Source organism: Grampus griseus, assembly GCF_964374135.1.
Source record: "Grampus griseus genome assembly, chromosome: 3".
Lineage (NCBI taxonomy): Eukaryota > Metazoa > Chordata > Mammalia > Artiodactyla > Delphinidae > Grampus > Grampus griseus.
In genome coordinates this window covers 12,087,671-12,100,719 of record NC_139019.1, presented here as the reverse complement: position 1 = coordinate 12,100,719, position 13,049 = coordinate 12,087,671, and the positions used below count along the sequence as shown (strand labels likewise).

Below are 13,049 nucleotides of genomic sequence, written 5' to 3'. Positions count from 1 at the left end.
GGAAACATCTGTGCACTTGACAGAGCCTGAGAAATGAAAATCAAGCCTGTTCTGACAAAGAATCGCATACTGAGTCAAAATTCTTTCTCAAAGCCTTTAGAGAGTTAGTAACAAAATCTAGTACCAGAAGAATGTCTTCAAACAGTGCTAGATTATCATTAAGAAAACCATATCTTCTTGGCTCTGCCCCTAAGAATAAACTGACTTTTCCCATAAGAATCTCCTGCACAAATCTATAAGGGGAGGATTAAATGGGCGTTTTCTAGTCCAGAGAGGAGACAACCCATGGATTTCTGCCTCATGTTCGCATTTGAATATTTTAAACTTATTCCAAAGCTTGTCTTTAAGACCAGGCTTGTTAATTAAAAAGACTTTTTTTTTGGTATAAAAGACTTAAAATAACTATTTTCGAGTATCAATGCAAGTCATTACAGCCTTTTATGTAGAACTGATCTCCTAACTAGAAAAAGGTTGGGTTATCCTTATTTATTGTCAGTGACATTTCTACCCCTAGTGACACAATTTCTTCACTATGTTGAAAGTGTTACCATTCCATTGATCTAGTTTAAAAATTCACTTTTCCTTTCCAACCATATTCTGTGAAAGTTTTCACATTATCTTTGTCACATCTCTGTATTTTATGGACTTGTATCACGGGCTCCTTACCACTAGCATTTGGTTGAGGATTGCAATTTATGAAAATCTCAATTTCCATGACTCACATTAACCCTTGTGACATTCTCATCAGAAGATATTCTTTTCCCAATCTTTCTGCTTTTCACCTTAAAAAAATTAAATGTGGTGACTAAAAAGCATGACAGTAAAATGGCCTTAACTGGAGCAAGGACCGTGGATACTATAATGAAATGCCTCCTCCAGGACCAGCCACGAAAGGGCTGCCGGGGGGAACTCCAGGGATGCTGGTGCACGGACGATGCGCAGAACCAAACCAGGGCGCCCTTGCCTGAGTTCTCGCAATGACTGAAAATCAACAAGTTGCTGTGTTTCACCCAAAAGAATGAAATACTCACCTGGTCGCGGGCACGTGAACCTTCAAACACCGTCACACAGGACTTTCCTTTTTACATTTTCTGGAGGAACCACGGTATACTGTTTCGCTTTGCCTGAACCCAGTTAAAGACAGTAACTGAAGCGGAGCCGTGGCTGGGTGCTTCTCACCTACCGCTCGGGCCCTGGCGTCCCCCCCCGGAGCTCTGCAACGAGGCATGTCTACTTTACGAGAACATATAGCTCTCGAGAGACAACAGCGAACACCTGATGTGAATGACTGGCTCGCAGGTGACTTCTGGGGCGGGTTCCCCCAGAGGAACAGGGGCTCTTTACAACTGACACGCGGATGGTGTAGTCCTCCCTGTGAATGCATCTGCTTCGAGAAGCTAAGATCAGTTGCGGGTGGGTGTCTGGCCAACTTTCTGAGAGCGCTTCAGAAGGAGAGGGGGAAGCGGTCTACTAAAAGCCACCTCCTCCTATGGAATAGTGTACCAACCCACAGTCACATCCTACAGCCCAGCACGGTGCAGGCACTAGAAGGGCCTTGCGGTTTTGTGCAGGCTTCACACAGAGCAGACCAAAGAGTGGCTCCTCGCTTAAAGGGGACTAGAAAGTACAGCTCCGTGAATTACCAGCTCCGTGGTTACAAGAGAAAGGCCACCACCGGCAGTCAGAACAATTCCCCAAGGAAACGCATTACCCCAGCTTCTCCCTGGGCAACTTCGCGGAGGCCGGAGGCTTGGGCTTCTCAGTGGCCGTCCTAACCACGGGACCATCAGGCCCCTTGCTTACCCCAAACTCAAGGCCAAGTTCACAGGAGAAGCCGTCACAAAATCTGCTGCTGGGTTTCCAAGAGGACCACTGTGAATCTCTCACAGATTGGGGTGCAAAAAGAAATCTGTCAGAACTGAAAAATGGTTAAGCTGGCAAAAATGTTGTTTCTTGCCACCCCTCCCCCAAGAAAAAGAAGAAAAGAACGAAACAAAAGGAAACAGAAAAAAAGAAAAGAAAAAGAAAGCCTGTGAGAAAAAACGTTTTCAAAAGCAGCAGCTTAACCTACCCAACATTTTTACCCAGAAAAGAAATACTGAGTATAACATTCAGGGAGGTTAATCCTTTACTCTTTGCTGATGTGATCACACGCTGGTTCTGACATGCAAATAACCCTTGGAAGCCTTCCTTGACTGGGACACACATGAGGTGCAGTGGAAAGTCAGATGTCAAGAAGCTAAATTTAAAAGATACATTTGAAAAGGCAAACTTTAAGTGTAAAAAGCCAAGCAGATCAGAGAGAAGACAGCTCCCAGGTACCAGGCCTCCAGGCTCAGCGGCAGCTGGCCTGGACCAATGCCACACTTGCCCTCACTCTGAACATTTTAGAACGAGAGGCGCCGAGGGCTGAGCCGCGGGGCATGAACGAAAAGCTTCGTTGGCTGAAAAGCAGAAACACGAATGGGGCTCGGGAAGCAGACAGCTGGACCCCACCTGTACTACTTTCAATCACAGGCCCTGGAAAGCAAGACCCCTCTTGGGAAAACTGAGCCCAAAGGAGCCTGTTTGCTGTGTTTCCTGGGTGAGCAGCACCTATCCAGAAAAGTTCATTTGAAAGGCCTCTTTTTTCCCCCCTGACAAGCGAAGGTATGACAGCCAGGTAACCAGCCGACTGGGTCCCTCACCCAGAGGAAGAACAACCAGGATAAACCACCAGCCTCGAGTCTGAATCAAAGCTGGGCCGCCATTGTCAGCAGTGACTTTGACCAGTACTGTAAGATCTACATTGAAAAGCACTTCCCGATGCACCACTATTTTTAGAAGCACTTTTGTTAACAGTTATACCTGAAGTTGTAGTTTTGAAAACTCTGCCTTTTCTTAGAACTGAGGCTCTCTGCTCCAGCATGGGGAAAATTTTGTTTTTCTGATTGAGTAAAGTTAGCAAAGGCTGCATTCGTTCTGTGGCTTTATGAGAGCACTTCAGAAACTTGTTAAAAATTACAAAAAGCCACAGTCACTTAGAAAGATAGAGGGAACCAATGCCAGGGGCCACCCTCGCCAGGCTGCCAGCGGGGAGGGCTTTCTCTGCTTGTTCCTGTGGAACGGCACCTGTCCTGGGCTGCACAGGGCTCGATGCCCTTGCACGTGGGAAGGCACGAACCGACCTCGTGAAGAGCACGGACTCATCCTACGGCTGATGCGGTAGGATTACAGGGGAGCGGCTGGGAAAACGTTTCAAGCAAGAGTCTCCCGCTTCTTCAGAGGCTGCCCGTTCAACACGTGATCAGTATTCAGCTGCTGAGCCACCAAGACATGCAAGTTCAGGAACTGAGTCTGAGCAACTTACCCTTAGCACAGCTTCTAGCTCCTAAGGAACACAATTAGCTTCTAAATCCACTGCAGGCAGGAGTGCTCACTAAGAGGCCGATGTGCAGCGGGTCTGCAACAGCCAGTAACGAGGGAGAAGGAGGCAATTTTTGAAACGAAGACACAGTGACCGTCGACATCTAGGCAGTGCTCAGGGCGTGTAAGGCACTGTTCCAAACGCACGTTTTTAATGCTCACAGCCCTAGAGGGGGGAGTCGTACTGTCCCCTGTTACAGATGAGGAAACTGAGGCACAGAGAGGCTGCTGAGAAGCAGAGCTCAGAGGCCTGGCTGGGGAGCACCTGCTTGTTCTTAACCATCTGCTGTTGGACGCTAAATACTTTGCCTACTCGACTCCGTTACCCTCTGGGCGGAGTCGGGACCCTTAACTGACATCCCGGGATTAAAACTATGTGCTGTGCCCAGAAAGGCTTCTGAACGAAGCGACTCAACTTCATGCCCACGCGGGCAAACCTACACGAGGCTCTGGGACACCGCGGCAAGGGCAGCAGGCTGGGCAGCGCCTCGAGCCAAGGCTCCCTCCTGCTTCTGGCAACTGCAGGCAGCGGGGAGAGCGTGAGCTTAGGCGGGCGGCACACAGTGCCAGGTACGTGAGGGACGGGGCTGAGTGCAAGCACGAGGCACTTCCTAAGCAGGCTGAATGCAGGCTTCCTTCCTCCAAAACTTGAAGCCAGCCTCATCTTAAAACGTACTGGCATTAATGACTTTATACACTACCTCAGCGCTGCAATTTATGCAAATCCATCCAAGTTCCTATGGTGCAGACTGTCACTTCACAGAGGTTTACTGACTTTTTAAACTACATAAATTTCATATCCCCAACACAGTGCTATATATACTTCATGAAAAGTAACTGAAACCATTTATTTTTTTAAAATGTGTGAGTTCATATACTCACATCACAAGCTTAGGGGCAAAATTCGTGCCAAGTATCAAGTCTCAACTGAATTTCTCGTTCATTACAAATAGCACAGCTCGGCTTCAGACCTAGAGAAGGCTCACACCTGGCCCCCTGCTGCCTCGGGCCGCTTTTCCACAGCCTGCCCTGTCTGGCCTTGGTTATTTTTTTCATCCTGACCTCAAGATGGGTTGTTCTATAGTAGTAGCCTATATCTGATTTGCATATTTTCTATTTTCCTTATAATATAAATTTTTGTTATATGAAGCAAACCACGGACTAATAATGCACACAGAAGGAAAAAATACTAAAAATGCTTCTTTAATACGCCGAAATATTTAGCTCCTCCTCAGCTCTAGTGTGAAGTAACAGGGTCTAGACCCCGCCAGGTAATTAGATCCACATTCCGTTTCTGGCTTCCGCTCTCTATGCCGGGTGGCCCTGCGAGGGTCACCTGGCCTCCCTCGTCCCCGCAGTGACCTGGAGGCGTCCCCTCCCAACATCAGGGAGACAAGCTCAGGACAAATGAGATAAGAATCTGGCAAGCATCTGATTTCTTTGGAACCCACATTATATTTTCATGAGATCGCTTTACCAGTGCAAGCACCATTAATAAGGGCGAGAATCAGTGCTACACTGACATCTGGAACAAAGAGATGGCAGCTTTTAAAACCGACGTTTGCAAAGAAGGAAAGGTGCTCGGGGGCCCTGTGGTCTGTATCTGCTAACAGTGTCCCTGGAGAGAGGGTGTCTCCAGGCCCCTCCTTACCTGACTCTTCTAAAACCCTGTGCCTCATCTGAGAGTTACTACAGCACTGGGCAGACAACTTCTCCCCAAGAGTTCTCCAAGAGGCCAAGCCGAAAACATCCCCCCACCCGGTTTCTGAAATGGAACCAAACTCCATGATAACAACTAACTCATAACAGACATCATAAATTAAGTCAAACAGGCAGAATACGGTTAAGTAATTTCCCTTGCCAGATCTATCTGCCCATGTCATCAGAGGCTATTTAAACTTGGAATATGTAGGGTGGAAAGAACCTTGGGACATATGAAAAGTTACTGCCATCAGAGATAACAGGGCTTTCTGTTTAAGCCTAGTTCAGAGTAACAGTGCATTTTACAAACTGACTCCATAAAGGATGCAATTTCTTAAATGTATTCTCCTGAATCATCTACTGACCCTGAAATGTTCTACCAGAGAAGTACATAAAAGGAGAAAAACCTCCCCAAAGCAGAGAACAGACATGTGTGGTCGCAAACATGGGCCTTCTTTTGTATAAGGCCTCGTGGGTATGGCCCCTCCAAACTCCACACTCTGACTTATCCATATCAAGTGTCACACGCTGCTTATTTTCCTCCCAAACACAGAACACAAGAACGGAAGAAGACAACCCATTGCCATTCTACGGTCTTAGGAAGACATTTAATCCTTTTTGTGTACTTCCTATTAAGGACCTATGGACTCAATGAGGGGTATTAAATACATGCCACGTCCACTTAAGAAAGCAGTTTTGGCACGTCACTACGCCAGATGGTTAAGAGTCATGAGCACGTCAGGTAGGCTGAGAGCGGCTGAGTGAGGGGCTGCTATCACAGCTTCACCCGGGAGCACAGGCAAGGCGGCACCTGCAGAAGGGGCCCTGGCGGGATTTCTGAGCTACGGAATGAAGTTCGGTGCCTAAGGTATGAGATGAGGTGAACAGAAACTGGTGAGCTACCTTCACAGATAAAATATTTAAGAGGCAGTTCTTTAATAATTCTAATACCCCAGTAGATCCCCAGTGTAAAATGATTAATTTCCGCAAACCTATACTGTTGCTAGTGATGTATCCCTTCTCTCTCACTGGGTACCTAATGTGTTGTCTTTTTTTTTTTTTTTTTTGCAGTATGCAGGCCTCTCCCGTTGCAGAGCACAGGCACGGGACACGCAGGCTCAGCGGCCATGGCTCACGGGCCCAGCCGCTCCGCGGCATGTGGGATCTTCCCGGACCGGGGCACGAACCGTGTCCCCTGAATCGGCAGGCGGACTCTCAACCACTGCGCCACCAGGGAAGCCCAATGTGTTGTCTTAAAAGCAACAGTTCCTAGGATAATGCCTTATTTTTCTACAGGAGTTGTACAGACTCAAATCCAAGTTCACATAAGCCTATTCTGCTATAATAGATTCGAAGTAGAACGAGTTGCCTCTTCCTAACTCCAGGGCAGAGCCTCATCTGTGGGGCAAACCCCCTGTGAATCCCAGTCGGCGCCCCGCAGCTGCCAGCCCCCAGTGTCGGGGGACAGGGAGCCCGGGGGCACTAGCACACGGTTCTCTGTGGGCCAGAGGCACAACCTGGTACCAGGCAGCTCCATCTCAGAGCCGGGGGCTGGAGAGCCAGGAGCCCCTTCCCAGATGCAGGGGGCGTTTCCAGACTCCCCCCACCACCCATTTATACATAAACCACCCAAGACGCAAAGCTACCCTTTCTTCTTGGGCCAAACACCAGAAAAATCTTAACACCCCTTCCAAAGGACAGAACTTTTTACATTTATTTTTCTCTGGCAATTTCACTCAAATAACCTGTTTTTTAAATAAACTTTTAAACTCAGGTAAACCCAGACCAGATCCATGAGAGGACATCTGGTAAGACTGTGAGTTTGGGGGCTTGGTGGACCTCCAGCTGGGGCGGCGATGCTCAGCCTTGGCGAGTCTGTGAATTGGTCCCCTCGGCAGGAGCCACGATTACTTTGGACCTTTCCTTCAGGTGGAAGTCTTGTGTAACTATTAAGATAACCCAGTCACCTCAATTACTACTTTTTTAAAAGAAAATAATTGGGATTACTCTAATGAAATGTTTCCAAGTTCAAACTTTATTTTCTTCACTGAATGACTATGGGGGGTGGGTGGGCCTCAGGGGAAGAGGCTATTAGGGACCAAATGACTGAACATGTCATTTATCTTATTCCTCATTATTACTACTGGAGAGAAATATTTTCTGAACGTAATACACTGAGCTCCGAACAAAATCAAACGAGACATTGTTTTTGTTCTCCAGTCCTGCTACTCTAAGCACTGTAAGTTCTAGGGCTGCTTATTTAGTGAAGTCAAAAAGGAGGTTGAGAAAGAGCGAATTACTCCTATTAGAAGGATTCTGAAAATGAAATCAATGTAGGAAACCAATCTTTTTAAACCTACTCACTTCTGTCCTGGAAACAACATTCAACACCATGAATTCTGTGAAAGCAAGTGAGAAAAGACCGAAGGCTGGGACTCAGACTTGCCCGCTGAAGCAAACCCCGACACTGGGCTCTCTGCTCTGACAGCGGCCGTCTCCAAATGACGGAGGTCAGGACAGCGAGTGGGCTGTGGAGACATCGTGCAAAGGCAGACTCCTCCAGCCCCCTCGGGACGAAGGTCTCTCGTGGGAAAGTCCAGCCCGTGTCAGGCACTGAGAAACCCAGGAATTCTGAACCAACGGCAAGTTCAATGAAATCCCTACTTGCTGTCAAAACCTTGTTTTAAGAACTTGGTCTTAAGCCTTCTAGAAAAAGAACAGAATAGGTGCTTATCTCAGTAGGAACTGAGGACTCTGTGGACATCAATGCCTCCACTGGCTTTTACAGGGGACTCCGGTCACCTGTGCATCACGTAAGCCCAGGGTTCCAACTTCTCCCATCAGTTTATTTTGTAGGTTAGTTGATTCTATCAAGACAGAATCACAGGACACTCTAGGCCACTGCTGTAGAAGGTAAACCTACAGACTTCTTTGCTGCAAATCAGATCCTCCTTCCTGGTGGGTAGTTCACGGACGCCTCAGGGCCCACCGGCAGATGCCGCTGCCCCTGCTTCAATCAGAGCGCCCCGCTTTCACACACCACGGCTCTGTGTAAGATTTAATTTAAAATAATAGGGTCTTCTGCTTAATATAAAATAAAATAGCTTAAACACACTGCCTTAGAACACTCGGATAGAAAACCATGTAACGGCACTGGGAAGGGCGAGTGGTTTTTTCCTGAATCTTCAGGGTTCAAGTCTGCTAGCCCTGACACTGCAAATCTTTGCTCCTGGTACAATGTCCAGGCACCTCTTTTAACCCATGGCAGCTGTTTGAAATGCTGATGACAAAATGTCATTTATCGACCGACCAGAGACTGGCCACATGCACCTCCCCAAAGAAAGGGGGGGCTAGTTCTGGCTCACCTTATCACTGTCCAGCGTGTTCTGAGACGTCCGGGATGCGATTGAAATCGTATCAGGCTGGCTGCTGCCATCTCCTTGGCTATCCAGATCCTCTCCATCCCTGGAGACACAGAGAAATTCCTGACATTGCTGGATTTGCTTTTCAAGAATGGTAAAGATGGGCTATCAGCCATGGGAGGAAGAACAGATTTGTTTAAAGAGGTGCAAATCAGTCTCTGATTACGGCTGCCACCACGGTATTAATGACGATAGATGACTGACTTCACTGAGAACAGGTTTTTTGCTGGGCCCTGGGCTGAGAGTCTAACATCTATCACTGCACTTAGTTCTCACAGTAATAAAAATCCAGTTGATAGGGTCACTGCCATTTTAGAAATGAGAAGCAAAAACGTCTAGTTGCTACATGACTTGTCCAAGGTCACATGCACGACTTACAAAGGAGCACAGATTAATAACACTTGGGGTGGAAAAGGAAAAGAATTAGGGATTTGCATATAGACTTTCATTTACTTTAAGCTGAAGGAGGTTGTTGTCTTGACAAAGGAATTTCATTACTAAGAATGATGTTATATATAAATTGTATTCTTTAAAAAATTACTCCTCAATACTTCTCAAAAATATTTGAGAAAAATGATTTTTGAAAAATAGTATGTTAACATTGCCTTGTTCCTTTCCTTCAATAAAAGCAAACTTACAAAAAAATCCCTAGGCACTGACCTCCTTCCCTTCTGTCTCGTTGCTGGAGCTGTTTTGGGGATGTGAATGGGCTCCTTCAGGGCGCCTTTCAGGTGAATGGTCCTTTCCTGGATCACCTCCCGGATATGCTTGATCCAGTCCTGCTTGTTTTCTATACTGGAGGCCTTGACAAAGTGTTAGAATCAATCAGGATACAGAAGGGGCCTTTTCCAGAACCTGCACTAACCACACTCAGGTCCCTGCATTCCTGGAATTGCCCATTTAAAAAATAACTTTTCAGCAGAAAAGCAACCATCTCCTGTGTTTAATTTCCCACCAAATAAATGACCCTAATTTTGAAGGTTCTGTCATCAAGACCATTTTTATTCTATAGCGTTCGTGTTATTCCAGATCTCTGAATATTCCAGTAATCAATCATTCTCCAGCCCTAAGACCTGTTAAGCAGCCCTGGGTAAATATGAAAACACAACCACCCCCAAACCCAAGTGTCTTGAGGCCCTTTAGGCAGACAAGTGGCCAGTGCCCCAGAGCTTGCCACCTCGCCCCCTTGGACTCATGATCAACTGGTGCAGCTGCACCGTTTCCCCAGCTGCGTCCGCTCCCCACATCCCCACTTGCACTCTATGGAGTTGGGGCCTCCTTAATCCTCCTGTTATAAATGAGGACCTGCAGTGTGGACACACTGGAAATGTGCCTAAGGCCACACTGCCAGCAGGTGAAGAAGCCGGGATTCCCGGGGGGTGGACACCCCAGCCCATCCCCCCAATCTCTGCCTGTATCCACCTCTGGTTAGACCACTGGGATAAACCAGGGTAGCCTACTGCCAGTTACATATGGTGGATTTCCCTCAACTCCACTGCAACACTGGAGAAAGGTTCTCTGGAAATGACACATCGTAGATACTCAACAAGCATCGGTGGAATGAACACATATGGCATCACTTTTTCTAGATTTTTTTCTTTCACTGTGCCTCAAAGGAGGTAGTTTTTTTTTTTTCCTTTTTACATGTTCTGGGCCTCAGTAACAGCTTTTAATTTCCTTACGGAAAACATCAACCTCCTATGATATAAGCATAATTCCCTGTGAATGATTAAAACAATCGTCAGTGGGATTATGGATGAGATCACGCAGGGAGGCGAACCCAGCATTTTCTCGTGGTGGACATTGTTTTTGAAAATACAAGGTCAAAGCCCATGCTGGGGAAGGAAATTAAAATTGAGAACTCTCTTTCTAAATAAAATGTTTTCACTGGAGGGTGTGTCTTCAAAGTTAATGAGAGGCAGTAACAGAGAAATAAGTGAAGGAGAAAAGGAGCCTCCTGTCCCTCTCCCCAGATCTGATGCCAGGAGAGCAGTTAAACCGATTTCTCCTGGGGCAGGAGGCAGTGTGACTAGGGAACAGGGGAATCTGTGCATAAAATCAGCATCTCAGGATGGACAACTGTGAACAACACAGAACTACTGGCATTTAAATGCCTGAGACAAATATTTGGGACATTAAACAAAGTGAAGTATCTGAGAAAGGCCATTTGGCAAAGTTTGGAGATCTGTATGTACCATGTTCAGAAATAAAGAAAATTCTCATAATTTAAGTAGAGCAAACTGACCATTACCTTTATGGAGAGCAATTCTCCTAACCTTAAAGAAATTAAACAAGGAAAAAGGCACCAATTTTTCAGAGACAGTAAAAGAAAGGTAACCCAGCTAGAGTACTAAGCAAAGGCCCCACTTGGCTAAGAGAAGGGAATAATTTGTTTCATACTCTCAGTAGTCTCAATCTGTTCAAGAAAGGATTTAGAAATAAAATTCTCCTTTCCAGACTGTAAAAGTAAAAACAGGTCACAATTTTGTTCTACAAGTACTAGGCCATCACCACCACCGTCATTACCACCGTTACTGTCACCACTGCCACCACCACCACTGTCTACACCATCTACACCACTGCCATCTCTACCACTGTCTATACCCTCACCACCACCTACCTATACCATAACCACCATTGCCACTGCTAAAATAACCACCAACTCCACCTCCACCTCCACCCTCACCATCTCTACCACCATCGACACCCTCACCATCTCTACCACCATCGACACCCTCACCATCTCTACCACCATCGACACCCTCACCACCACCTATACCATAACCACCATCACCACTGCTAAAATATCCACCAACTCCACCTCCACCTCCACCCTCACCATCTCTACCACCATCTACACCCTCACCATCTCTACCACCATCGACACCCTCACCATCTCTACCACCATCTACACCCTCACCATCTCTACCACCATCGACACCCTCACCACCACCTATACCATAACCACCATCACCACTGCTAAAATATCCACCAACTCCACCTCCACCTCCACCCTCACCATCTCTACCGCCATCGACACCCTCACCACCACCTATACCATAACCACCATCACCACTGCTAAAATATCCACCACCTCCACCTCCATCCTCACCATCTCTACCACCATCGACACCCTCACCATCTCTACCACCATCGACACCCTCACCATCTCTACCGCCATCGACACCCTCACCATCTCTACCGCCATCGACACCCTCACCACCACCTATACCATAACCACCATCACCACTGCTAAAATATCCACCAACTCCACCTCCACCTCCATCCTCACCATCTCTACCACCATCGACACCCTCACCATCTATCTCTACCACCATCGACACCCTCACCATCTCTACCACCGACACCCTCACCATCTCTACCACCGACACCCTCACCACCACCTATACCATAACCACCATCACCACTGCTAAAATATCCACCACCTCCACCTCCACCACCATCTACGCCATCAACACCACCACCACCACCACCACTAAGCAGTCTCTGAAATTAATAAGGACAGCATTTCCTTTAGCCTCTCATTAGAAGTCAGAAAAATATTACCCTCAATTCCCTAGAAAACTTTCATTTGGTAAAGCCTGCAAGGAAATCTGATTCTTCAATTGCATCATGAGTATTTTATTATGTCCTAAATGAAAGTAGTCCATATCTGGCTAGAATATCTGGCACTATTTCTCAGATGTACCCTTTGGCATGTGTCACTGCAGCTAATCTGGATAAATACTCATAAGTTGGAAGTTTTAAGGTCTTGAGTATACTTTAAAACTTTATCCCTTAGAAAAGTTCAGCTATCTAATATCGAGCTATCAGTGCAATTTATATTTTATAGGGCTTTACGCCAGTACTAACGAGAATACACTGGGTTGGTAGTCATATATTCATTGCAAAACAATCCATCATTTCCATGTGAATAAAGACCTTAGGAACACAATGGCTTCCACAGCCAGCGGTCACTAAAGTACAGGCTCTACAAGAGCGCTGTACTGTTAAATAACTCACAGTTGCTGGAAATACCGTAGAGAGATTCAAAAAGAATGTAAGGGACAAAATTGCTGACATGCAAGTCCACACACCAGAGGCCCATTAAGCCTTTGGCTCGTCTCCCAATATTCTACAAATCTTCAGCTCCATCTGAAGTCGCTTATGGTCTTTCCAGATAGCTCAGAAAGACAGTTCCATCTGCATTTTCTCAAACACAGGAGGAGGGAAAAGTCCACAAGACACCCTTAGAGCCCTCCAACTTTCCTAGGAGAGGTTAGTGTACTCAAAACAGCGTTCAAATTAAATATTCAAAGATATATTCCTCCCTCAAAGACTACACACTCCAAAGCACCCTTAGTGTTTCTGAACACTTTAAATGATAACATTACCAAACCCTATACCTGATCATGACCCGCCCCCACCACCCGCCACTGTTTTTCTCTGCCTCCAAACTGGAAGCCAAAGACTCTTAGGACCCCATGAAGACTCCCGGCACGTTCAGCCCTGAAACTGTCA

General features: G+C 46.6%; 1 protein-coding gene across 1 annotated transcript in view; it reads right to left on the bottom strand.

Moving 5' to 3' along the window:
• The window catches only part of TRIO (trio Rho guanine nucleotide exchange factor), a gene marked incomplete at its 5' end in the record, with an annotated part of 370,926 nt that overhangs the window by 82,579 nt on the left and 275,298 nt on the right, over positions 1 to 13,049 (bottom strand). The window contains 2 exons of the mRNA XM_082651933.1: positions 8,472 to 8,571; positions 9,189 to 9,331. Coding sequence (XP_082508059.1) covers positions 8,472 to 8,571; positions 9,189 to 9,331 — 243 coding nt within the window. The remainder of the gene's footprint in view (positions 1 to 8,471; positions 8,572 to 9,188; positions 9,332 to 13,049) is intronic.